General features: G+C 44.9%; 3 protein-coding genes across 9 annotated transcripts in view; 1 reads left to right on the top strand and 2 right to left on the bottom strand.

The window, feature by feature from the left end:
- Positions 1-27,271, top strand: part of FARP1 (FERM, ARH/RhoGEF and pleckstrin domain protein 1) — a 317,789-nt gene that overhangs the window by 12,904 nt on the left and 277,614 nt on the right. The gene's annotated exons all lie outside the window — the stretch shown is intronic.
- RNF113B (ring finger protein 113B) lies at positions 3,910-25,285 on the bottom strand. Its single transcript, XM_055245249.2, has 2 exons — positions 24,040-25,285; positions 3,910-4,444 (listed from the first exon to the last, which is right to left on the bottom strand). Exon 1 carries the CDS (start codon positions 25,242-25,244, stop codon positions 24,231-24,233), a length of 1,014 nt encoding a protein of 337 aa, XP_055101224.1. The 5' UTR covers positions 25,245-25,285; the 3' UTR covers positions 3,910-4,444; positions 24,040-24,230.
- Positions 11,976-14,023, bottom strand: LOC129464165 (biorientation of chromosomes in cell division protein 1). Of its 2 annotated transcripts, XM_063618671.1 has the most exons (2): positions 12,945-13,698; positions 11,976-12,747 (listed from the first exon to the last, which is right to left on the bottom strand). In XM_063618671.1, exons 1-2 carry the CDS (start codon positions 13,595-13,597, stop codon positions 12,720-12,722), a joined length of 681 nt encoding a protein of 226 aa, XP_063474741.1. In that variant the 5' UTR covers positions 13,598-13,698; the 3' UTR covers positions 11,976-12,719. The 2 variants fall into 2 exon arrangements, with proteins under 2 accessions (XP_063474741.1, XP_055101225.2); XM_055245250.2 differs by having other exon boundaries at positions 11,976-14,023.

Below are 27,271 nucleotides of genomic sequence, written 5' to 3'. Positions count from 1 at the left end.
CAAAATTAGCTGGGAGTGGTGGCGCATGCCTGTAATCCCAGCTACTTGGGAGGCTGAGGCAGGAGAATGGCTTGAACCGGGAGGCAGAGGTTGTGGTGAGCTGAGATCATGCCATTGTACTCCAGCCTGGGCAACAAGAGCGAAACTCTGTCTCAAAAAAAAAAAAAAAAAGTCAACTGGGACTGTGGGGTCTGCTACCAAGGAGCCTGATAAGCTCCTTAGGGCAGGGTGCTTGAATACCTTACAACGTGGTGGCTAGCTTCTCCCAGAGTGAGTGAACCATGAGGAAACCAAGGCGAAACTGCTGTGGTTTTTTTAAATTTTAATTTTACTTATTTATTTTTGAGATAGGGTCTCACTCTGTCACCCAGGCTTGAGTACAGTGGTGTGATCTCAGCTCATTGCAATCTTTGCTTCCCAGGCTTAAGTGAGCCTCCCACTTCAGCCTCCCAAGTAGCTGAGACTACAGGTGTGCACCACCTGGCTAATTTTTGTATTTTTTGTAGAGATGGGAGTCTCACAGTGTTGCCCAGGCTGGTCTTGAACTCCTAAGCTCAAGTGGTCATCCGCTTCGGCCTCCCAAAGTGCTGGGATTATGGGGGTGAGCCACTGTGCCTGGCCCCGCTGTGGCTGATATGCCAGACATGGAAGTTATACACTGCCACTTCCACAGTATTCTTGGGCCTACTGCCAGCCATGACTTAAGGGGAGATAGTTACACAAAAGTGTAGATGCCAGGAGGCAAGAATCATTGAGTGCTATCTTGGAAGCTGGCTGCCACAGGACCCTGAGGTAGCTGTGTTCAGATCCCTGCTCTACTACTCAAAAGTTGGGTCATCTGGAGCAAGTCATTTCATTTGAATCCCCATTTCCTCCCATATTTTAAAAATAAAAATAATACCTTTTGAATAATGCCCATTATGATAGAAATCATGGATTCTAAATAACTAATTATAAAAGTCCTTGTGATCAGTGTTTTTTAATATTTGGAATTTTGGCCATTTGCAATTTGTTTTGAGAATGAAAGATAACGTATAAAAACATACTCTCGGCTGGGCGCGGTGGCTCGCGCTTGTAATCCCAGCACTATGGGAGGCTGAGGCGGGCGGATCACGAGGTCAGGAGATCGAGACCACGGTGAAACCCCGTCTCTACTAAAAATACAAAAAAATTAGCCGGGCGTGGTGGCGGGCGCCTGTAGTCCCAGCTACTCGGAGAGGCTGAGGCGGGAGAATGGTGTGAACCCGGGAGGTGGAGCTTGCAGTGAGCCGAGATTGCGCCACTGCACTCCAGCCTGGGCGACAGAGCGAGACTCTGTCTCAAAAAAAAAACAACAAAAAACAAAAAAACCATACTCTCTGGCAATTTATAAAAGACTTAAGACATGGTAGCTGTTATTTGTATTATTAAACTATGAAGCTTTGAATCTGAACTGTGTGTAAGCATAAAAACAAAGATAAACAAGTTATAATAACATTCTTTTTAGCAAAAGTCTTAGTCACACAGCTTCTTTCACTTTATTGATTTTTATAGATAAGATCTTGTACTGTCACCCAGGCTGGAGTGCAGTGGCACAATCGTAGCTCATTGCAGCCTTGAACTCCTGGCTCAAATGATCTTCCCACCCCAGCTTTCCAAAGTTGCGGGATTACAGGCATGAGCCAGTGTGCTTGGCTAATTTTTAAATTTTGTGTAGAAATGGGACTTTGCTATGTTGCCCAGGCTGGTCTTGAACTCCTGGCATCAAGCGATCCTTCTGCCTCAGCCTCCCAAAGTTCTAGGATGAGCCACTGTACCTGGCCCCCATCAGAATCTGGGTTTTTTTTTTTTTTTTTTTTTTTTTTTTTTTTTTTTTTTGAGACGGAGTCTTGCTGTGTCCCCCAGGTTGGAGTGCAGTGGCGCGATCTCAGCTCACTGCAAGCTCCGCCCCCTGGGTTCATGCCATTCTCCTGCCTCAGCCTCCCGAGTAGCTGGGACTACAGGTGCCCGCCAACACGCCCGGCTAATTTTTTGTATTTTTAGTAGAAATGGGGTTTCACTGTGTTAGCCAAGATGGTCTCAATCTCCTGACCTTGTGATCCGCCCGTTTCGGCCTCCCGAAGTGCTGGGATTACAGGCTTGAGCCACCGCGCCCGGCCGAATCTGGGTTTTTTAAATTTAAATTTTTATTTTTTTAAAGAGACGGTGTTTTGCTGTGTTGCCCAGGCTGGTCTTGAATTGGGCTCAAACAAACCTCCTGCCTTGGCATCCCAAAGTGCTGGGATTACAGACATGAGCCACTGCACCTGGCCTAGAGTCTATATATGTTTTTATTTATGTTTTCCTTTCCTGAAAGGGGTAAGCCAGTCACTGAATTAGCAAAAACCAAATTCCTCATCTAGTCTTCAATAATACCCCCAAATAAGAAATACCTAATTTGAGGTCTGCTGGGTCACGCCAGAAGGACGCTGAGAGACATTATTGATGAGTTTAGCGTGTCTGCAGAGTGGACATGAAGGATCACCTCACTGCATCACCGCCTCTTTATAGCGATTTTAGAAAATGCTCACTTGTAAAAGTAGTTTTAGAAATCATGAATCAGCACCCTTTGAGTTGATTGGAGTAGTCAACAAAAGTTTTAGTTTTAAAGTGATCATTGTGTGAGATCATGTTACTGTTTTGCTGGAATTGATAATGAGCCTGGCTGGAAGAAACCTGGTGTTTTTGCCCCATTTTATTTCCCAGCCTCCTGTACTTCCCTCTTCCCCCTAATCAGTCCCCCTCCCCCATGCTGGTCTAGGTGACCTTCCTACAAGCCACAGAGCCCTCCTCTGTCACATCTTCCCATCTGCCACTGCCCCGGCTTTCCACCAAGTCCTTCTCTGCTCTGCCATTCACCCAGTCCCTGCCTACCTCCTTCCAGAAGCCTTCCCTAAGGCTGACGTCTCCTCCCAGGTGCCAGCGTGGACCCTCTGTGCTTATACTGGCTTGTTTACTCTCCTCCCCACTCATTTTGGTTATTTGAGCACTAACATTTACTTAACATTTGAAGTCCTAGGCTGAGTTTAACAGCCCAACCACCTTGATTTTTATCCTCATTTTACATAAGAGGGAAATGGAGGCTCAGAGAGGTTAAGTGTGCCTAAGGTCACACAGCTTAATAATTGGCATAGCAGAGATAGAAGCTCAGGAAGTTTTTCCTCACTTAGAGCAACTTCTACTTAAGTATTTTACACATCTGCATTCCTAATGCCTGGCAGAGTGCCAGGAACATAGTAGGTGCTCAATAAATGTTTAAGATGAACTCTCTTAAGTGGTAAATGTCGTCACAAATTATTTCTGTACATTTCTTTGTAAAATGTAGCCTCCCTTGGCCTTCTGCAGGATGAGGTTCTGAGTTACTGCTCTTCCTTGACCCTCCCGTGGCTGGGAGGTCACTTACCACTTCTTTTGTGATTATACTGTTAGTTTGATGCTTAAAAGATGAGCATGTTTGCTTAAAATTCTATGCATGACATATACTTACATGTATTGAGAAAAGGATGTTACTTACCGTTTTCTTTGCATGAGATTAATCCAAGTGGTTTTTATTTTCTGCTTTGAACTTCTCTGTATTTTCTAAAGTTCCCACGAATTTTTATTGCTTTTGTAATTACCAAACCATGTTATTTACAATGAGAAGAGAAAACAGTTTTTTTTCGGAGTGCATGAAAAGGGAAACCTTAAATTTTTTTCCCTTGTGGATTAAGCTAAGCCTGCTACACATATAAAAAGTCATGAGACATACTTTGGCTACAGAACATGCATTGCAAATCTGTCCCTACTCTACTATTGAAACCATCTACTCAAAGGTCATTTTCTTATTCCAGTGTGTCAAAGGCACATAACAAAGTAAGGGAGGCGCACATGATACTTGAGTGAGAGATGGTCTTCTTGGGGAGATGGTTATTCCAAGGAGTTTATTTGTAGTTCAGAAGTTCAAGGTTGTTAGATCAAGGTTGTCCAGGTCCGTGGGATGCTTTGGTTTTGGAGGTAGAGTACCATAAGATTGAACTCAGGCTCTAGGTACCATTTGAGAATAGTAACTCCGAAGTAACATAAATAAACCCCAAAGTGTGAATCTGAGGTCAGGCTCAGAGCCTTTGGCAGGGGACCAGGGACAGGGAACAGTTGCTTTTCTCAGGATTATAGGTAATTTAGCCAGGACTGTAGGGGCTAAGAGACTGTCTGGTGGTTTGATTCTTTTTATTTAAAAAATGGCGTGCTTCACTGTTAGGAAAGAAAATTCTGAGAAAGGCAGAGATGGTTGTGTCTTCCGTCTGCGTCATGCTGTTTGTGGCCGCATCTGCCTGTTCACCTGGAGGAGCTAGACAGGATGGCTCCTCCATTCCTTGGAGAGCTGGGAAAGCTAGCTCCATTCCTTGCTTTCCCCGGCATAATTTTGGGCCAGGAAGGTTGATCAGTCCTAAAGATTGAGGAGAAAAATAAGAAAAGTCTATCTTCAAGGTAGAGAAATCCCAGTGATTGCCCAAACCCATTTCCTGAAAACTGCTTGAGTCTCGTGTGTGAGCGAGCATGGCAAAGAGCATGTAGGAAACGCCTTCCGGCCTATCCTTGGAGTCATGCTCCTTGAGGGGCTGCTATTCCCATGGCCAGTTTTGTGCTAGGATCATGCGAGGCACTGTGCTCAGCATGTTGCATAGATTTTTACTCGACCATTCAATGAAGAAGATATTCATTTGACAGGAAGCTGAGGCTTAGACTATATGGTATCATGCCCAATGTCACACAGCTAATAAGCGAAGTCAGGTTTTCCCAGAGTCCACACTCTTCTCGGAGGCACAGTTTGGGGTCTTCTTGCAGTACAGGTGTCCCTGAGTATGCCAGATGAGGGTGAGAGGAGATTTATCTTGCAAGATCAGGGTCAGACCCAATCTTTATTGAAAATTTTATTGCTTTGTTCATTGTGGATTTTTTTTTATTGTGATTTTTTTTTTTTTTTTTTTTTGGAGATAGACTCTTGCTTTTGTTGCCCAGGCTGGAGTGCAATGGCGCTATCTCAGCTCACCGCAACCTCCGCCTCCCAGGTTCAAGCGATTCTCTTGTCTCGGCCTCCTGAGTAGCTGGGATTACAGGCATGCGCCACCATGCCTGGCTGATTTTGTATCTTTAGTAGAGATGGGGTTTCTCCATGTCGGTCAGGCTGGTCTCGAACTCCCAACCTTAGGTGATCCCCCCGCCTCAGCCTCCCAAAGTGCTGGAATTACAGGTGTGAGCCACTGCGCCCAGCCTACTTGTGATTTAAAAAAATATTCATTACACATGACTGTCTTAATTAAGGAGTATTTGGCACTCCCTTAAATTCTGTACCCAAGGCGAGTGCCTCACTGGCCTCACCCTAGTGCCAAGCAGTGAGCAGTTGTGAAGTTGGAGGATGAAAATCTGGTCAATCACCAGATGATTTCATCATCATTTTTGGCATTGTAGTACAATTTTGTTTTCCTTCAAGGCATTTTTGGAGGCCAGTCATGGTCTTAAAAATGTACTTTAGCTTCACCTTTGAAGATACTGACCTGTCTGATACACAGTTATTGGTACCAGAGGTTGCTTGCAGCATTTCACCTTTTAGAAACCAAAGCCCAGGTCCAGTGAAAGCCTGTGAGAGTCACTGTGGCCAGGAAACCATGGCTTTGGAGCTTGGTGATGGAGGTGAGGGAAGAAGGAGTTCTATTTTTAAATTGAAGTCACATCATAAAGGAACTGAGAAATGAAGCCTCCTTTGAGTGGATATGCCAACACTCTGGCAGGTGTGTGCTGTAGGCGTGATGGTGGGGTCTGGGCTGCCTGGCGCTGGGTAGTGGCTGTCCCCTCTTTCCCTGCATTGCTACAGGATGACTTGGGTAGACCAGCTGTCCTACACAGATCATAAGGGTAGCCTAATGTATTTCACGTGAGAATGGGCTGTGTTTCACTGAGGCTTTAAAAATAGCCTCGTTTCTTTAAAAGCGTTTTTTCTTGTTTCTTTTTGTTAATTGCAAAAATAAATAAGGTCGTTGTAGAAACATGGAAAGTGAAGAAAAGTAGGCAGAATACATACACACAGACACCTGTTATTAACGACTACCACTCCAGCACACACAGATTGCTTTTGTCATACTTGCCTTTTTTTTTAAATTTTTTAAATTGAAAAAATTTTTTTGAGACTGAGTCTTGCTCTGTTGCCTAGGCTAGAGTGCAGTGGTGCAAACTCGGCTCACTGCAATCTCCGCTTCCCGGTTCAAGTGATTCTTCTGCCTCAGCCTCCTGAGTAGCTGGGATTATAGGCTCACACCACCATGCCTGGCTAATTTTTTTTTTTTTTTTGGTATTTTTAGTAGAGATACAGGGTTTTGCCATGTTGGCCAGGCTGGTCTCAAACTCCTGTCCTCAGGTGATCCACCCACTTGGCCCCCCAAAGTGCTGGGAGTACAGGAGTGAGCCACTGTGCCTGGCTTATATTTGCCTTATTTTGTTTTCTTAATGGACTTTATTATTCATAGCAGTTTTAGGTTCTCAGCAAAATGGAGCAGAAGTTAAAATTCCCCTATGTCCTCCCGCTGAACCTTCCCTACCATCAACATCCCACAGTTTCCTTAATTTTTACATTTTTTTTTTTTTGAGACGGAGTCTCGCTCTGTCACCCAGGCTGGAGTGCAGGGGCGCGATCTCGGCTCACTGCAAGCTCCGCCTCCCGGGTTCACGCCATTCTCCTGCCTCAGCCTCTCCGAGTAGCTGGCACTACAGGCGCCCGCCACCACGCCCGGCTAATTTTTTGTATTTTTAGTAGAGACGGGGTTTCACTGTGGTCTCGATCTCCTGACCTGGTGATCTGCCTGCCTCAGCCTCCCAAAGTGCTGGGATTACAAGCGTGAGCCACCGCGCCCGGCCAATTTTTACATTTTTAAGAATGCTCTATTTTTTTTCAAATTGATAATATATTATACATATGTTTTGTGAATTTCTTTCCCCTCCATTATCTTTCTTCAGTAATATACGTATATTTTTTGTGAGATGGAATTTTGCTCTTGTTACCCAAGCCAGAGTGCAATGGCGTGATCTCGGCTCACTGCAACCTCCATCTCCTGGGTTCAAGTGATTCTCCTGCCTCAGCCTCCTGAGTAGCTGCGATTACAGGCGTGCACCACCACGCCTGGCTAATTTTTTGTATTTTTAGTAGAAACGGGGTTTCACCATGTTAGCAAGGCTGGTCTCGATCTCCTGACCTCAAATGATCCGCCCGCCTTGGCCTTCCAAAGTGCTGGGATTACAGGCATGAGCCACCATGCTCGGCAGCTTCAGTAGTCTTTAAGTCAACATGATTGAGGTCAGAGGTCTCTTGAGGTCATTTCCTGTTGACCCTTCTCTGAGGAATGCAGCTGAGTTCACATGATGGGAAGGGGTTTCCCAGATGTCTTTCAAGCCCTTGACTGTTTATTATGTGGCGATTTCCCAGAATGTGTATAGAAGGCTTTAGGGACTATGAAGTCCCTACCTTCTTGTCTTTCTTTTTCTCTTTCTTTCTTTCCTTCCCTCCCTCCCTCCATCATTCCATCCTTCTTTCTTTCTCCGTTTCTTTCGAGGCAGGGTCTCATTCTGTCACCAGGGCTGGAGTGCAGTGGTGTGATCATAGCTCACTGCAGCCTCAACCTCCTAGGCCCAAGTGATCTACCCACCTCAGCCTCTTGGGTAGCTGGGACTACAGATGCAGTCTGCCACTTCTGGCTAATTGTTGGAATTTTTTTGTAGAGACGGAAGTCTCGCTATCTTCCCCAGGCTGGTCTCAAAATGACCTCAAGCAATCCTCTCCTCTTAGTCTCCCAAAATGCTGGGATTACAGGCCAGCCACTGTGCCTGGCTCTTCCTGTCTCTTTCTTTTATCACTTGACCTTTTTCTCACTGGCACTTGGAGGAGGGGGTTTGGGATTCACTTTCTATTAAAAGTGTTCTTCATGGGTTAGAAAATTGAACTGTAGCGGGAATGTTTCCAGAAAAGTCTTAAGTGTCAGGGGAGACACCTAAAGTGAGATGAATCAGTTAATACTCCTGTGTGCCATGCCTGTGTACAAGTGTGGAGTTTCTCAGTGGCGTAGGACAGATTTCTAAGGTGGTGGGCAGGCAAGAACTGACAAGGTCTGCCTTCTCATTGATGTGCAGAGGAGAATCTTTTCCTTGTGTACCAACAATTCTGGCTTATTTTGTTTGTGTCTGTGCAGCTATTCCTAGCTTGGGGCATGGCCTGTAGTAGGTGCTCATTAAATCTTTGTTGAAGAAACCCCTCTTGGGGTTTCTGGATAAACTTACCTTGAACCTCTCAAACCTGGGCTGACCTCACCAGCTGTTTAGCCCCCATGGTCTGTAAAAGCCTTTAACTTACAGTCACAAATGGGTGGCAAATATACATTTATTTATGATCTTAGTCTTCTGACACTGTTTATCTACTTTACCCTTTATCTACCTTTGACTTCTAGATTGTTTCTGTCTCTCTCACGTCCAGGCCTGTTAGCCTCTGATAAAGTTAGAGATGCTCTAACAATGTTCTAGGAGTGGCTGAGGCGCCTTGCAAGTCAGGAGCTACAAGATCTTAAAAACAAATACCAATTTAGGTTGCTGGCGAGGTTGCGGAGAATAGGGAATGCCTCTGCACTGTTTGTGAGAGTGTAAATTAGTTCCAACTGTTGTGGAAAGCAGTGTGGCGATTCCTCAGAGAGCAAAAAACAGAATTACCATTCAACTGAGCAATCTCATTACTGGATATATACCCCCAAAAATATAAGTCATTCTACCATAAGGACATAGGCACGCGAATGTTCATTGCAGCACCGTTCACAATAGCAAACATATGGAAGGAACCTAAATTCCCACCAATGACAGATTGAATAAAGAAAATGTGGTACATATATACCATGGAATACTATGCAACTATAAAAAAGAACAAAATCATGTCCTTTGCAGGAACATAGATGGAACTGGAAGCCATTGTCCTTAGCAAACTAACTCAGGAACAGAAAAGCAAATACCGCATGTTGTCACTTACAAGTGGGTGCTAAATGATGAGAACTAGTGGACACACAGGGGGAGCAACAGACACTGGGGCCTACTTGGAGAAGGGTGGCAGGAGGGAGAGGAACAGAAAAAATAACTATTGGGTACTAGGCCTAGTACCTGGATGACAGAATAGTCTTTTAAACCCTGTGACATGAGTTTACCTATATAACAAACCTGCACATGTGCCCTGAACCTAAAATAAAAGTTAAAAATTAAAAACAAAAAATTACCCCTCCCCTTCAAATCCCAAATAGCCATTTAGGAAAATCACATCAAATACTTATTTGTTTGTGGTTTTTTTTTTTGTTTTTTTTTTTTTTTTGGTAATGGGATCTCACTCTGTCACCTGGGCTGGAGTGCAGTGGTGTGATCTAGGCTCACTGCAGCCTCTGCCTCCCAGGTTCCAGCAATCAAAAATACTTACTTGGTAGTATGGTATCATCCATTAATGGCTTATAAATTAAACTTAGCATGGCCTTTTCTTTCTTTTTTTTTTTTTTTTTTTGAGATGGAGTTTTGCTCTTGTCGCCCAGGCTGGAGTGCAGTGGCACGATCTCAGCTCACTGCAACCTCTGCCTCCTAGATTCAAGTGATTCTCCTGCCTCAGCCTCCCGAGTAGCTGGGATTACAGGCACCCACCACCACGCCCGGCTAATTTTTGTATTTTTAGTACAGACGAGGTTTCACCATGTTGGCCAGGCTGGTCTCGAACTCTTGATCTCAGATTATCCGCCTGCCTCGGCCTCCCAAAGTGCTGGGATTACAGGCATGAGCCACCGCACCTGGCCAGCATGACTTTTTCTAAACACTTCAAGATTATCCTTCTTTAGCTTAATTCTAATTGCTGGATTGCTTGACTGCACCTCCATGAATAATCCTGTTGGCACTAAGTCCTGCGAATGCCTTACTTTTGATGAAGAGTTTACCTAATAGCATGTAAGATTGTGCAGGAAACGAAGGACAGAAAGGCGCCTCCGTTTGTCAATTTGCGGGCCACCTTGGTCAGTTTCGGGGGCGTGGCGTTTGTTTTCACCATATGGCGGGTGACGGAACATCTGGACTCTGTTTACCTGACAGCCACAGGGCAGCATTTCAGGAACTCTTGAGAATGTGGGAAAGGACATTTTAGTGTTCTAGTCTGAAACTAGGACATTTTAGTTCTAGTTTGAAAGAGTCAGAGAGTCTGGGTTGCTCTTGGTGGGTTTATGCTCAAAAGCCTTTTAATTCTTTCTAATTGAATTCCTTTGGCTTAAGATTCTTTTGATTTGTATTTGATTAAACAACAAAGCGACACATCTGTGGCCTTCATTTGTATGCATCTTTACCTACTGCTGTGAATCCAATGAGAGGTGTCTTTCAGAGAACTTAGATTTTTGTTTAATACAAAACAAGCTGATATTCTTAATTGTTTTAGGAATTACAGAGCATTCTTCCTTGTTGTTCTAGCTTCCTCCTCCACCATCTAATGTGTAAATATGTGTGAGAGGGGAAGATCTCTGAAATAGAACCATGGTTTGGCAGGTTGAGAGGTTTGTCAGTTAGAATTGTCCCAAGTGGGTCGGCCGCAGTGGCTCACACCTATAATTCCAGCACTTTGGGAGGCCGAGGCAGGTGGATCACTTGAGGTCAGGAGTTCGAGACCAGCCTGGCCAACATGGTGAAATCCCATCTCTACTAAAAATACAAAAATTAGCTGAGCGTGTTGGTGTGCGCCTGTAATCCCAGCCCTTTGGGAAACCGAGGCGGGTGGATCACTTGAGGTTGGGAGTTCAAGACCAGCCTGGCCAACATGGCAAAACCCTGTGTTTACTAAAAATACAAAAATTAGCTGAGCGTGGTGGTGCACACCTGTAATCCCAGCTACTCTGGAGGCTGAGGCAAGAGAATCACTTGAACCTGGGAGGCGGAGGTGGCAGCGAGCCGAGATTGAGCCATTGCACTCCAGCCTGGGTGACAGAGTGAGACTCTGTCTCAAAAAAGAAAAAAAAAAAAAAAAAAAGTCCAAAGTGAATGATGTGATGATTGCTTCGTTGGTCTCATTCTTCTTTATCCTTTAAGTAATTTAAAATCATACTGTAACTTGGCATGTTATGCTGATATTAAAAGAAATGAAACAGTTTTTGAGGAGAAATGTCAGTGTTTTGAGGCAGATTGTAACTATTGAAGATATTGTGAGTGCTCTTCTGTGCCCAAAGATGGACATGCCTTGATTTTTAAGCCCCACTAATTCAGAGTTCAGGACAGTTTGACCCTTCGTCAGTCTGAAGTTTGTTTTAACAGAAGGCCGTGGGAAAAAGCTTGTTACACAAATAATGAAAATTTACAGGGGAAAGTTTACTCTATTTAAAAAAGACTTTTTCCAACACTTCAGCATCATTAGTAATTTTTTCCCATTAAAACAAACCTGGTAAGACCTTAATACGATAATCTCTCATCATTTATAAAAAAAAACCCTTCCAGAAGTGTTTTTTTTTTTTTTTTTCTTTATATTGAGACAGAGTCTCACTCTGTCATGCAGGCTGGAGTGCAGTGGTGCGATCTCGGGTCACTGAAACCTCTGCTTCTCAGGTTCAAGCAATTCTACTGCCTGAGCCTCCAGAGTAGCCGAGATTACAGGTGCACACCACCACGCCTGGCTAATTTTTTTGTATTTTTAGTAGAGATGGAGTTTTGCCATGTTGGCCAGGCTCCTCTTGAACTCCTGATCTCAGGTGATCCTCCTGCTTTGGCCTTCTAAAGTGCTGGGATTACAGGCGTGAGCCACTGCGCCCAGCCCAGAAGTCTTTTATGGATTTACTTTTAGCACGAATAGTAGCATACCCTAAATATGGTGTTGTGCTTGTTCTCTTCAGTTTAATACACTCCGAAGATGGTTTCATATTAGTACATACAGAATAGCCTCATTCTTTTTTTTTTTTTTTTTTTATTATGAAAGATAAGCCATTTATTGACCATTCACTTTTCTAAAAAAACACAAATGTGAGAATAAAATAAACATACCTAAGACTCACTGGCCCCTCCAGGACAGGAAGCAGCCCTGGACAGAGAGCCTGCAAACAAGTTTCCTTATGCCTAATGTCTGAACTTCTCACACATTCTAGGATTTCATGTTTCGTTACTTATTACGAAGGAAAGGAAACTGGCTAGAAGATTCCTGTACAAGAAGGTCACAACTTTAAAGCTATCTGACGCTAATGACTTGTACAATCCGGTCTGCAAACTCTGAGAGACAGTATCAAATAAGCACTGTCAAAGACAACTCCCAGCTAACCTTTACTGTCATTGTTCTTTGAAATTGTCTTTGGGACTGGCTATGTTCTCACTGTAGCTTCCGTTTATCCCACAGCACAAACCCTAAAGTCCATGCGTAGTCTCCATGTTCAAGTATAAAAGTCTGTTTCAGGACAACCCTGGGTTGCTGTAGTGTTTCTCTCTCTGTAGTGTCTACTTGGTGTCATGCCCTCGGACAGGCTGGCCAAATGGCAGCACAATGCAGGGGGTGACATGGTCAACTCTCCCACTGCCGAACTTGCTCCCCTTTTAATCTGGTCACTGCCCATGGTCAAGGTTGAAATCTTGAGATCAGTGACAACCTTGGCCTATCTTCAGTCTGAAGTTGCACTCTTACGTAACTGAATCCATTTCTTCACCAAAAATTAGCTTTCAAAAGGTGTCCGGCATATTCTTAGGAAGTGTCCTGAGATGGAGCTGGAGGGTCCTGGCCTTCGGGCTCTGGAGGGGGTGCTGGCACAGCTGCTTTTTTCTGGGCCGCCAGGAACTCATGAATTGCTCGTTCTATTTGTGGCCTGAAGATGTGGTTAAGTTTTGGATCCACCACCTGAGAAATAATCCTGTCTACTCCAGCTTCCAACGTGCCTGACTGAGCCACACTCTGCCTCAGACCATTTCGCAATTGGTTTTTGTTCATCGTAGGATTCCATTCCTGCTTGTCCAGATGTGTTGACACAAAATTATCCACTTTCTGCCTCAGGTTTTGGTAAGCTGGCTTGGTGTCCACGTCGGCCAGGCAGTCCCGGCGGAAGCTGTCAAAAAGGCCCTGGCTCTTGAGCTGCTCCACGATAAGAGCGATGAGCTGCGGGTTGCCGGGAGGCAGCGAGGCCGGGTTGATGGGGCCCCCGCCCCCGCTGGTCCCAGTAGCGCCAGTCGCTGCCCCGGCAGAGGCCTGGCCCGTTCCGCCGCCGCCCACCGCGCCAGTTCCCCCGCCGCCGCCGCCGTCCGCCATGGCTGCGCCCCGGGCCCACAAGGGAGACCGACTATAGCTTCTTTTCCAGGACAGAAGGCCTAAAATGTGTAGAGGTGGCGAAGGGGGCGGTGAAGGAGGAGGGCCCCAAGGAGGCAGCGGCGGAGGTGACGGTGGTGGTGGTGGCGGCGGCGGTGGCGATGGCGGCGGAGGTGGTGGTGGGGGCGGCGGCGGCGAAGGCCCCCTGTGGTACCTAGCCTCATTCTTTTTATCAGCATATAAACAGAGGGGTACCATTAAATAATCTGTAAAATGTTCCCTATCGATAGACATCTAGGTTGTTCTGAATATTTTGCTCGTCTAAACGACACTGCACCGAGGATCGGTGATACCTGAAGAATTAAATCCTAGTAGGATCAGTGGTCAAAGTCTGTATTTGTTTTTAATATACACAGATATTGCCATATTGCCCTCCACGGCTTATAACCTTATAACTGTTCATTCGTTTTATGAACTTGCATATAGTGCTTACTTTGTGCTAGAAACTATATCAGATGTTTTACAAATATTAACTTGTTTAATCCCCAAAGCTACCTGTAGGGGAGAGGTATTATCATGATCACAGTTTTGCTGATGAGGAAACTGAGGCAGGAGAGATGAAGTAACTTGCCCAAGGTTCACCTCAAGTAGCAGAGCAGAGATTTGAACCCACACAGTCTGGATCTGCTGTTCGCTCTTAATCACTGTGTTTAGGCCATTTTTCCCCAACCTGAAACCCACAGTGATGGCACATATTTTCACCTGTCCTAATCTGATCAGTGAGATGCCAGTTTTTCTTTTTTTTTTTTTTTGAAAGAGGGTCTTGCTCTGTCACTGTGGCTGAAGTACAGTGTCGTGATCATGGTTCACTGCAGACTTGACCTCCTTGGGCTCAAGGGATCGTCCTACCTCAGCCTCCTAAGAAGCTGAGACTATAGGTGTGCACTACCACGCCTGGCTAATTTTTTTGTATTTTTAGTAGAAATTGGGTTTTGCCATGTTTCCCAGGCTGATCTTGAACTTCTGGGCTCAGGCAATCTGCCTGCCTCGGCTTCCCAAAGTTCTGGGATTACAAGCATGTGCCACCACACCCGGCCCAGTTTTTCTTAATTGTCATTTTGCACTTTTCTTACTACTTGTTGTGGTTGAATACATTTTCAAATGTTGACAACTCAACAAGCCATTTGTATTTTCTTGACCATCCTTCTACTCCCTGTTCCTGTCCCTTGCCCAATTTTCCATGAGGTTGCAAATATTTTTCTTATTGATTTATAGGACTTCCTTTGTATATGGAGAATTCTTATTGATTTATAGGCATTCCTTTGTATATGGAGAAAATCAGCCCTTTATAATATGTAATTCAAGTACTTTTTCCTAGTTTGCTTTTGGCTTTGCACTTTATTAGTTTTTTTCCCTTATGGCATGTAGCATTTAGGTCATGCTTAAGAGAGATATGCAGTTTGAGAACAGTTTTACTCTTTTTTTTTGGAAACAGAGTCTCACTCTCTCACTCTGTCACCTAGGCTGGAGTGCAGTGACGTGATCTCAGCTCACTGCAGCCTCTGCCTCCGTGGTTCAAGTGATTCTCCTGCCTCAGCCTCCCTTGTAGCTGAGATTATAGGTGTCCACCACCACACCCAGCTAATTTTTGTATTTTTAGTAGAGCTAGGGTTTCACCTTGTTGGCCAGGCTGGTCTCGAACTTCTGACCTCAAGTGATCTGCCCGCCTTAGCCTCCCAAAGTGCTAGGATTACAAGCATGAGCCACCGCGCCTGGCTGCGAACAGTTTTAAAAAATTTTATATTGTCTTCTAGAACTTGATGATTCATTAAAAAAAATCTACATTGACTCAAGTAATATTGGGATCTAATTTTATTTTTCTGATAATAATCAGTAGTAATGATGCACAGCTATACAAGAATAAAGAGCCTTCCAATAGATTAGATTTGGTGCCATGCTGGCCGGGTGCGGTGGCTCACACCTGTAATCCCAGCACTTTGGGAGGCCAAGGTGGGCGGATCACGAGGTCAGGACATCGAGACCATCCTGGCTAACACGGTGAAACCCCATCTCTACTAAAAATACAAAAAATTAGCCGGGCGTGGTGGTGGGTGCCTGAAGTCCCAGCTACTTGGGAGGCTGAGGTGGGAGAATGGCGTGAACCCGGGAGGTGGAGCTTGCAGTGAGCCAAGATCGCGCCCCTGCACTCCAGTCTGTGTGACAGAACGAGACTCCATCTCAAAAAAAAAAAAAAAAAAGAACAGATTTGGTGCCATGCTGTTGTAATAGATTCTGCTATGACTATTGACAGCTGAACTGCGTCATGAGCTTTGTGGCTCATGTATATACCATAACTAATTTTCCTTTGTTGCCCAGTTTTGTTTCCCGTGGAGTTAATAGTTATCTTGCTTTTCCTTTGCTTCATTTTCCACGTACTTATCTAATTAATTCTGAAACTCTCACCTGTTGTCTAAATCGCCTTTTAGTCTCTTCAGATTAATCAGATCATTGGATATCCCGTTTCATCCTTGAGAGACCCTTGTCCAGAAGTTTTCAGACTGGGCCAGGTTTCTCACTGGCCTGGTCAGTGTCCTAGGGTCTCCCCTACTGTAATCTAGCGGGGGTTCCCCCTTGCCTCTATCACCTGATGTAGGGTCTCTGTCCTGGACAGCTTCAGGGATCTCCCCATGACCCTGGTCATCCCCTTTGCTTCTCTTTCTTGAAATTTGTTTCCTGGAGCTTATCTTCTGATTTCTGTTTTTTTGTTTTTTTTTTTCCCTTCATTCTGGTGGAGCCCTTCCCAAAGTGATTGGAATGATAAATGCTTTGAGACCTTGTGGATTTGATAGAAGATCAGAAAACAGGATCTTGAGCTGAGAGGCTGTTTAAGAAGTAGGTGAAATGTTCAGGTGTCCTGTACTTCCTGCTGTGGGCAGGGGGGATCAGCTCTCAACCCCTGCTGCACTCACCCAATGTGGTTCGCAGTGCAGTCTTTGTTTAACTCAGTGTTGGTGTGTATGTCATTATGACTGTGTGGACTTCTTCACTGCTGAGCCAGATAATGCCCTATGATAGTTTTCTTCAAAAACTGGTTTTTTTTGTTGTTCCCGAGATAATTCATTTTTTAAAATTTGCTTGATTTTTCTACGTATCCATTGCTAATAACTTGAACCAACCTATCAGTTTTCTTTCAACTAATTTGTACTGATCTCTAAGCCATTTATAGCCATTCAGTTCCCCCATCATCCTTTTTCCTGGTGCTTCACCTTCTGTAGCACCCCCATCCTTCAACTTCTATCTGAATGCGTTGTACTCTAGGCCTAGTTCACAACCATCATTCAGGGGCTTTCCTTTACTCTTCTCCTTTCTTGGACACGCTCTTTTCTGGATTCCGTATCATCTCATTTCATGATTTACTGCATTGTTTTGGTAGAACACATATACCAGTAGCTTTCTCAGAAAGGTACAAGGAGCTACATTTCTTTTGAATCTTTAACATGTGAAAATATCTTTGCTGGATGCAGTGGTGCATGCTTGTAATTCCAGCTCCTTGGAAGGCTGAGGTGGGAGGATTGTTTGAGGCCAGGAGTTCAAGACCAGCCTGGGAAACATGGCAAGACCTTGTCTCATCTCTTGAAAGAACAACAAGAAGAAGAAACTTGAAGGCATCCTTAGATTTCCTTGATAATTTTACTACATACAGAGTTAAAAATGGAGGCCAGGCGCGGTGGCTCAAGCCTGTAATCCCAGCACTTTGGGAGGCCGAGGGCGGGCGGATCACGAGGTCAGGAGATCGAGACCATCCTGGCTAACACGGTGAAACCCCGTCTCTACTAAAAATACAAAAAATTAGCCGGGCATGTTGGCAGGCGCCTGTAGTCCCAGCTACTCGGGAGGCTGAGGCAGGAGAATGGCGTGAACCCGGGAGGCGGAGCCTGCAGTGAGCCGAGATCGTGCCACTGCACTCCAGCCTGGGGCACAGAGAAAGACTCCGTCTCAAAAAAAAAAAAAAAAAAAAAAAGGAAACTACTATCCTTGAAATTTTGAAGATATTGCTCCGTTGTCTTCTAACATACGTTGGATATGATTTTTTTCTTTTTCTCCCTGAAACGTTTTAGAATCTTAAGATTTTAAAGTGTCACAACTTTTGTCATGTACCTCGGTGTAGATCCTTTTAAAATTATTTATGCTGGGTATTTTGCTTTCTCCGTTTAGTCTGGACACCATTGTCCATCGGTCTGAGATATTTCCTAAGTTTTCAAAAAAAAAAATTCTTTTAAAAAAGCTTCATATTATTTGATGATTAGGGCTTTTGGAAGATTCTCTACTTTCCTACCTTTAAAATTTTCCATCTAGTTACGTTTTGCCTTATTTTCTATGAGATCTCTTCAAATTAATCTTTTTTTTTTTTTTTTTTTTTTGAGACGGAGTCTCCCTCTGTCGCCCAGGCTGGAGTGCAGTGGCGCCATCTCGGCTCACTGCAAGCTCCGCCTCCCGGGTTCACACCATTCTCCTGCCTCAGCCTCTCTGAGTAGCTGGGACTACAGGCGTCTGCCACCACGCCCGGCTAATTTTTTGTATTTTTAGTAGAGGCGGGGTTTCACCGTGGTCTCGATCTCCTGACCTCGTGATCCACCCGCCTCGGCCTCCCAAAGTGCTGGGATTACAAGCGTGAGCCACGGCGCCCGGCCTCAAATTAATCTTTAATATATAAATAAAACTTTCAATTATCCATATTATCAATTTTGGGGAGCTATTGGCCTTTTTTCCATAGTAGCTCTTCTTGTATTTTGGAAGAGATTCTTATTCTCTCGGGGAATAGTCTAGATTTTAAAACATTTTCTTCTGCTACCTAGAATGTCTGCATTTTTTTTTTTTTTTTTTTTTTTTTTTGATAGAGTCTTACTCTGTCACCCAGGCTGGAGTGCAGTGGCGTGATCTCAGATCATTGCAACCTCTGCCTCCCGTGTTCAAGCAATCCTCCCACCTCAGCCTCTCAAGCAGCTAGGATTACAGGCATGTGCCACCACGCCTGGCTAACTTTTGTTTGTTTGTTTGTTTGTTGAGACAGCGTCTTCTTGCCCTGTCACCCAGGCTGGAGTGCAATGGCGCGATCTCGGCTCACTGCAGCCTCCGCCTCCCAGGTTCAAGCGATTCTCCTGCCTCGACCTCCTGAGTAGCAGGGACTACAAGCATGTGCCACCATGCCTGGCTAATTTTTTGTATTTTTAGTAGAGATGGGGTTTCACCGTGTTAGCCAGGATGGTCTCTATCTCCTGACCTTGTGATCTGCCCGCCTCAGCCTCCCAAAATGCTGGGATTACAGGTGTGAGCCACCACACCTGGTCTAATCGTTGTATTTTTAGTGGAGACAGGGTTTCACCATGTTGGTCAGCTGGTCTCGAACTCCTGATCTCAAGTGATCTGCCCACCTTGGCCTCCCAAAGTGCTGGAATTACAGGAGTGAGCCACTGCGCCCGGCCATCTACATGTTTTTAGAAGGTTTTTTTCCTCTTCTTTGTTTTGGATCTGACTTTCATTTTGTAGGCTTTTCTTGAATGTGTACTGATCTTTGGCTGATCTAAGGCACTTAAAATCAGGTTGGAATTTTTGTGCACATGGATGGGGCTTGTCAATTGTTGATTTTTCTTTAAAATGATGAAGCAGCAACTGGTCTTTTTTGTCAAAGGAAATCCTCAAATATCAGTATATGTGCTCATTGAGATGGTCCTGAGAATAATTCCACCAGCCCTGCCTGGAATAAACCTGGATAAGCTATTCTGGAAGCAGGATGGAAGAAGGGGACTGTGGGGGTTCCCTGGTACAATAAGTAGACTGATTCTTCCTCAATTCCCAACACCTCGTGCCTCATGTTCAGCCCTGAATTATACACACTCTCTTTGTCATTGTGCCTGGAGTATGTGAGTTTCCAATTTTCCTGGTTCAATGTCCTTGGGTAATAAACTTCTTTGGGGTTTGGGTAGGTGGGAGAGGGTCCCTGGGTGCAAAGGTCTAGCCTCTTCATATAGTGACTTGCACCCTCTTGTTTCCCACACCCTTCCCCCTTCCCATTCAGCATGAGCCTCTTGGGCTTTGGACTATGTTGTTGGAATTCTCTGAGCATCACTTACAATACAAATCATAACAGACCTCTCTCTTGCTTTCTGTCACCCAAAAGTCAGTAGAATGTTTTATCTGCTCTTGTTCCTGCTGCTATAGTCCTCTTAAAGTATATTTACTGGCATTTTTGTAGGATTTTTGGTGTTGATACAGGCATGTGGTTAATCTGCCATGTTCAACTGGAAGTCCATTTTATTTTACCAAGGTATAAATAAGATGATTTAAAAATTTACTGTAATAGCAGTAATCATACCAGAGCTACACTGTTAAAAAATTATGCAAAATTTTTATTTTCTAAGGGTGCAGATTCAGTCAGATATTCACAGATTAGTCTAATTTATATGATTTGCTTAAAATCTGCCTCCCCACCAATGAGATAGCCTCTGAACTCGTCTGAGAGTGTGAATGACATTTTTGAGTTGACCATTCAGACTTGTGCCCCTGCATGTATCTGCACACGCGCTCGGTCACATTTCTTCCCTATCACACAGAAAATCACATTCAGCCTGAGGTTTGGTTTTGTTTTGCGTTAGGTCTCTGGCTGCAGGTGTTGTGGCGCTCTGGGGGTGTCTGCCAGCCTCCTGTCAGTGCAGCAGTTCTCTTCTGGATGGTAACAAAGAGAAGATGTCACGGACAGTGCAGGGCCATGGAAATCCGGCTGTTCTTTTTCTGTGCTCTGCTGTTTGTTGGGCGGGGTGGGAAAAAGTATGAGAATTCTAGTTCTGATTAGCCGTGAATGAAACTTTTCTCAGTGGGAGTCCTGCAGACACCAGGGTGTGGTGACTGATTTCATTTCTGCTGCTCAAGGAGGTCTCGGTGGCCGTCGGCACAGAGTGCTTGGGAGGCAGGAGAAACTGGCAGGATCAGCAAGCCTCTGAAAATAGGGCGTCAGTGGGGGTTGGCACAGGGGCTGGGGCTGGTCTCCGTCAGTGCCACTGAGCAGTTATGTGACCAGCTAGGTTTCTGGTCTCCTTGACCCCCTTGGAATTTCCCCATGACCTCACCTTCCCAGGGGTTGTAGCCAAAGAATGAAAATCACAGAGCTGCCTCTAGCATAGCACCCTTAAAATGCTCAGCTATGAAAGGAACAGTTCCTTAACATTCAACAGACAGAAGCAGAGAAAAGTTACCTATTAGCCCTTAACCTACCTGCTTCCTGGTTTGTTTTAGATCTTGGGCAAGTGTCATAGTTTTCATATTTATTTTTTGGAAGTGGAGAAGCTGGAGAGAGAAGGAAGTGAGCTAATAACCAGCTTTTCAAGAGTGCTGACTTCTGCATTTCTTAGTACAGGATTTTGCCAGGCCCTTGACATTCGTTTAAAGGAAGAAAGAATTCTTTCTCCTTGAACATCTGTGCAAATCAGTGGGGGTGGGAGTCTAGAGCCCGAGGAGAGTATGAGATAACTTAGCACGTTTCTGAAAGCTAGGATGAGAGACAGCAGATCCACGTTATTGTACTGCACTGGCAACAACCCAGTAGCAAAGGCAGACCAATGAAATGTGCCAAAAAGATGCATTTGTAGTGTGGTAAATCACATTTTGAAAAATGTGCAGTGGATAAGTGGGGAAATACGCATTCTGGTTGCTTTATAAATAAAAGTAGTTAAGGATGTCTATCAATCTCGTGTTTTTTAGCTCCAGCATTGCATATGTAGAATAAAAAAGGCAAACCCAATTCACTGAATCAGTTTGGCATAGAGCTCTTTTCAAATTCAGCATCATTTCAGTGCATTTCAGCTTTATACGTAGCTCTCAGCCAGGAAATCTCAGGTTTAATTAGGTCATTTGTTCTTGAGAGTTCTGTCCTTGCAAAACAGGAGAGGAATTTTTATGGGCAGTTGGCACACAGAAAAAGTCAACAGCAAAATGTTCCTGTTTTCTTCAATTTTAGGTGGTACTTATGAAAACTCCTTAGAAGGAATTTTGTATATTTCAGGATATTAATCAATCTGGGTACAATGTCTTCAGGTTTTGATTTTCATGTACTCTAGGTTTTTGTCTCTGCCTGGAGTCTTTGGAATCCTAGGGGGTTTGTGACCTTGGAATGCAGGCCTGTGAGGCATATTCAGGATTTCAGAAGGCCTAACCAGAAACTCACAGTCATGGGGAGACGGACTGGAGCTGCCTTCGTAAGTCCATGCAAATTAATTAAAACATCAAAGCGTTGTTTGGTTTTGCCAGATTTTTCTCACGTTGCTCATGTTGATTCCGAAGGACTTATTGACCATTACGTGTGCCTTCAGTGAACAGAAAAAAGGTCAGGTCAGTTGTTGCTTAACTGCAGCCTGGCTGATGTGTTCTTTTGACCGGAAGGATAGGGGTTGGGGTGTGATGTGGTGGGACCTGGTCCAGACAGGATAAAGTGCCGGTAACTACGGTGCTAACTTTGAAAGCCAGCTGGCCCCACACTGCTCTTCACTTCCCCAGCAGTGTGCTGTGTAAGGTGGTGCAGTGCTGATGGGGGACTGTCCTCATCCTTGTTCTGCGCTATTTCAGCAAAAGTCTGAGGGGTCGCTCCAGCGTTGTGACCTTAGAGCGTGGTGATGGGAAGGACTCAGCTCCCAAGGAATGTGTGCACTCCCTGTAGTCCTGCTTGCTTCTTCCTTCCAACTCCAGAGTGTTTATTTCATACGTTAATATGAAAAATACACAGAGAAAAGACTGGAAGGAAATTGGCCAAAATGCTAGCAGATTTTGTTTACCCACTCTATGTTAGTAAACCAAATTGCCAAATTCAGCAGTGCTTACCAGTGATCGCCTTTCTGCTTAATTTTGCAAATGATTGATTATGAACCTTATTCTGTCATTTTAAAAATGGAATAAGAACTATATATCTTAGTGTATATTTGGAATGTTTTCAAAAGGTTGGTGACTTGGAGCACTTGTTGACAAGGTTCACGAGTGTAGCTGAGTCCAGTGTCTATGAGGGGGTCTAAAACACACGTGAAGCACTGTAAAGAAACTCGAGTGAGCCTTGCGAGGAAAATCCTGGAGCCAGAGCTTAGAGTTTCTGCTTCAGAGTGCCTGAAAGTTTCATATTTCTTCTTTTGTGCAGATTCCAAATGTTTTTGGAAGGCTTGAAAGTGAATAAAATAGCCCTTTGACAGAACTGACAAAAACGGACGGACTTAGGGGTAGGGCCCAGTAAGTCATTGTACACAAGCTTTGTGTTATTAGCTTTGGCAAGGACAATTCTTAGAGAAAGCTCTATGTGAAATGCCAGAATAAATGGCTCACTTTTATGGGGCACTTGAACTGTCTGCCTTGTCGACCATCAACCTGCCATTTTCCCTGCTTGAATTATAATAATCGATGTTTATAGCACATACTATATATCAGGCACTGTTCTAAATGTGTTAATTTTTGCTTCAAAACAACCCTGTGATACTACTATGTATGAGGAAACTGAGGCACTGAGGCACAGAGAGGTAAAGTAACATACCCAAGGTAACGCAGCTGTGACTGGTAGAACCATGACTTGAATCCTAACTCGCTCCTGGGTCTGTGCCCTCAACCACGGCTCTGCTTTTGCCTGCAACCTGGCCATGGTGGGGGGTGGGTCGATAGGTGTGGTTCAAGGTCAAAATCAAGTGGAAAGTTTTGCTGAAGTTCACTCTGCAGCAGGTGCTTGCATAGCCGACTGCTAGGTAGCTTGGTTTGATTGACTTTTCACTAACTGACTTTTTATTGAGCTACCTGTTGGCCATTAAAAAACAGGAAGTATGTGAGACATGGTTTCAGTCTTCAAGGAATTCACAGCCAAAGTTGATATATAAGATAGGCTCTTACGAAAATTTACATAATCTGTGTCAGTTCCTTGTAAGGAACTCATCAGCTGTGAGGAACTCAGCATGGATCTGTTGGTGTTTGTCTTGGGAGAGGAATACATTGCCATTTTAAGTGAGAGGATGTTAACATCAGCCAAACAAAATCAAATCCAAATTTCAGCGTGGATATTCTTCTGTCAACTCCTCCCCTCCTTGGTTCTTAACTGATGTCCTTTATTTGCTGTTTTGGTAACTCTTGAACCCCATCCTCTCCACTCCCTCCCAGTCTTGGTTCTGTCATTTTTTCCTTCTCTGATATCTCTTTTTAGCTTTTTTGAAAAAAAAATTAATTATATACAAAACATAAAATGTACCCTTAACAATTTTTAAGTGTGTTCACTCATATTAACTATATACATATGGATGTGTAACAGCTTTATAACTTTTTCATCTAGCAGAACTCAAACTCTGTACCCATTAAACAACAGCTCCCCACTCCCACTCTTCCTAGTCCCTGGCAACCATCATTTGACTTTTTATGTAATTTTGACAACTCTAGATACCTTATATTAGTGAAAAATCATACAGCATATTGGTCTTTTTGTGACTAGTTTATTTCACTTAGCACAGTGTCGTCTTCAAGGTTCATTCTAGTTGCAGCATGTGATCCTTAAAAGGATCCGTTTAAATCTTTAAAAGGATTTCCTTCCCGTTAAGGCTTAATAGTATTCCATTGTGTGTGTGTATATCACATTTTGTTTGTCCATTCATCCGTCCATAGACGCTTGGGTTGTTTACACCTCTTGGCTTTTGCAGATAATACTGCAGTGAACATGGGAGTGCACATACCTCTTTGAGATCCGGATTTCAATTCTTTTGGTTACATACTCAGGCATGGGATTGCAGGAAGACTGTCATCTCTCTCATCTTACTCAACAGGCTGCTTCTCCCCAGTGTCCAAACAGACTTGAGTCTTTCTCATCCCTTTTTTCCTAAAAGAACAACAAAATTTATTTTTAAATGTGAGAATTATGGGAAACCTAAGCCATGGGAATTGGACCCTCATCGGGGTCTTCTGTGAAATGGGAATTGCCCCCACTTTCTGCAGCCCGAAGCTTTTGCAGTTTCGCCATCAGTTCTTTGGCGGGGTTGAAGATGCCGCCGGTTGGCTGGTCACAGACGTAGCAGCGCGGGGTGGCCCGGAAGTGCTCCAGCGCGCAGCTCTCGCAGAAATAATGCCTGCACTTGGTGATGACTGGGTTTTGGAAGGCCTGGCGACATATGAAACACCTCAGTGGTATTTCCTCTTCCTCGCTTCCCACTTCATGGTTTTCGTCCTCGCAGATACCGTAGCGACCCTCTTCAAGCTCCCGTTCAATCTCCCACCCGTGCTTGTAATCGGAACGGTCGTGGAGGAATTTGCAGCTGTCCCCGAAGCCACAGAAGCCAGTCTCCTTGTAGTCCTTGCAGATGTCAGGCTGGTAATCCCAGCGCACAGTGGCGCGCAGGTGCCCTGGCGCACGTATGGGGCCGCTCCTCGCCATTCCCGAGGAGGAGTTGCCCATGGACGTGTCCTTGGGCGTCAGGTACCTCGGGTAGCTGTGGATTCCCCGGTAGATGTGGTCGTGCTCCCGGCCCCGCAATGCCTCCTGGACCCGCTGGCTGCGCTTGAAGATGGTCTGCGTATGATGCTCTTTCTCGGTGTCCTGCTTGAAGTCAGCGGTGGCCCCCATGTCCTCTGGCCCCACAGGCTTCGCCGAGCGGGTGGACCTGTACACTACGCCGAGGCTCTCAGGCGCCGCCTCCTCGCACCTCCTGTCGCCGTGAGCCGCCTTCTGCCAGCTGTGGAGGCCCCGGGGCCTCGGTTCCACCCGCGGGGGCCGAGCCACTGCGTCGCCCTCGTCCCCGCTGCTGCTGCTCTCTCCGTGCTCGGGGTCGCAGGCCGGGCGCTTTCTGAGGCCTGCAGCCCCTTTCCGTCCAGGCTTTTTGAAGAGGAAGGTGCATACCTGGTCTGCCTGGTCGGCTGTCCTTCCTGGAGAAGGTGGCGCTGCCATGTTTGAGTCTCAGGCTCCAAACGGCCGTGGCGTGCGTCACCCTTGCGTCGCCCTTGTGTCGCTGCACGTGGGGCATGGGCCCTCCCAGTTCTAAAAAGCAAAAGCAAGTGAAAGAAAAGCTTCTCCTAGGCCAGGCGCAGTGGCTCACTCCTGTAATCCCAGGACTTTGGGAGGCCGAGGTGGGAGAATCACCTGAGGTCAGCGGTTCAAGACCAGCCTGGCCAACATAGTGAAACTCCATCCTTACTAAAAATACAAACATTACCTGGGTGAGGTGGCATGCGCCTGAAGTCTCAGCTACTAGGGAGGCTGAGGCAGAAGAATCGCTTGAACCCAGGAGGCAGAGGTTGCAGTGAGCCGAGATCACGCCACTGTACTCTAGGCTGGGTGACAGAGCGAGACCCTGTCTCAAATTAAAAAAAAAAAAAAAAAAAAAAAGGCTTCTCCCGCCCTTCCCTCCCTTGACCTGCCTCCTGGCCCTCAGATGGATTCCTTGAGAGAGTCATCTTCACTTGCTCCTCAGCTCCCTCAGTGCACACTCATTTTTCAACAGATTCCTAAAAGGCCACACGTGGAATCAGTCCAGGCCATAGCGAACCGGTGGTGCTCATCCTAAAACACAGGCGCTTGAAATGCGTATTTAAAAGCAACACACGCGCAGAAAACAAAAAAAAGATACAAGCAAAAAGTAAGATGCCTATAATCCCTCCCCTCAGAGATAACCACTGTCAACACTTTTGTGTCTATTCTTTTAATCTAACCTTTATTAAAAGACTGTCATATCACACTGCACCTGTGGTTGTGTAGCTGGCTTTCATTTTGAAATAATAGTAACACATGTAAACATTTAAAAAAAATGTTATCAAGCACTTATTGTAATGGAAATTGACTGTCCCCTGCCTGGCCCCTCCACATGCCAATTCCTCGTACCTAAGATAATGATTTTCATTTTTTTTTTTTTTTTTTGAGAGTCTCGCTCTGTTGCCCAGGCTGGAGTGCAGTTACACGATCTCGGCTCACTGCAACCTCTGCCTCGGGGTTCAAGCAATTCTCCTGCCTCAGCCTCCTGAGTAGCTGGGATTACAGGTGTGTGCCACCACACCCAGCTAACTTTTGTGTTTTTAGTAGCTACAGGGTTTCACCATGTTGGCCAGGCTGGTGTGGAACTCCTGACCTCAGGTGATTCACCCACCTCGGCCTCCCAAAGTGTTGGTATTACAGGCGTGAGCCACTGCACCCGGCCTTCAAATATTTTTAACCCTTTTTTTCTTGAGTTTATCTTCAAGTTGTGAAATAATTCATTTATATAACGTAAATGGATTCCAGTTCTTATTTAGCCAATGCATGCCATAAAGTGTTACATACAATTTCTTTTTCTAATTTAGGTTCTATCTCTTTACTTATTAGAATGGAAGATGAGATTCAACTCACTTGTAGTGCCCCCAAAACACTGGCCGCTGTGGGATGAGGGAGAAGTTGTGTGGGTCTCTCTTCCTAGACACCAAGGCATCCTCAGTTGGAGGAAATGCAATAAATAAGCTTACAGTGTAAAGAACAATTCATCATTTGTCAGTTTTCTCTTAGGATAGTAATTCTAGGTTTTTCTTCAACTGTTACATCCCATCTTTCATGTTGGAAGCTTTCCTAAAATACTTGCTTATCTCCAGCTGTTTATGCTTAAGAGTGAGGTGCCTAAAAGCTGGCTGGAATCAATTGGTATTGTCGGGCTTGTACAGTGGACTGTCCTTTGTGTGTTTCAGTTGGAACCTGTCTTTTTTCTGGACACCCCCAGATGTTGGTGTCCATATTAGTCTGTTTCCACGCTGTTGATAAAGACACACCTGAGACTGGGCAATTTACAAAAGAAAGAGGTTTAATGGACTTACATTTCCATGTGGCTAGGGAGGCCTCACAATCCATGGTAGAAGGTGAAAGGCATGTCTCGCATGGCAGCAGACAAGAGAAGAGAATGAGAACCAAGTGAAAGGGGTTTCCCCTTACAAAACCATCAGATCTCACGGGATTTA

This window comes from Symphalangus syndactylus, chromosome 15 (genome assembly GCF_028878055.3).
Source record: "Symphalangus syndactylus isolate Jambi chromosome 15, NHGRI_mSymSyn1-v2.1_pri, whole genome shotgun sequence".
Lineage (NCBI taxonomy): Eukaryota > Metazoa > Chordata > Mammalia > Primates > Hylobatidae > Symphalangus > Symphalangus syndactylus.
This window is presented reverse-complemented; position numbering and strand designations above follow the sequence as displayed.

What these genes read in the sequence shown, in the direction of transcription:
- RNF113B (XM_055245249.2), bottom strand. Translation starts at nt 25,244, where the DNA reads ATGGCAGCGCCACCTTCTCCAGGAAGGACAGCCGACCAGGCAGACCAG.
- LOC129464165 (XM_055245250.2), bottom strand. Translation starts at nt 13,597, where the DNA reads ATGTCTATCGATAGGGAACATTTTACAGATTATTTAATGGTACCCCTC.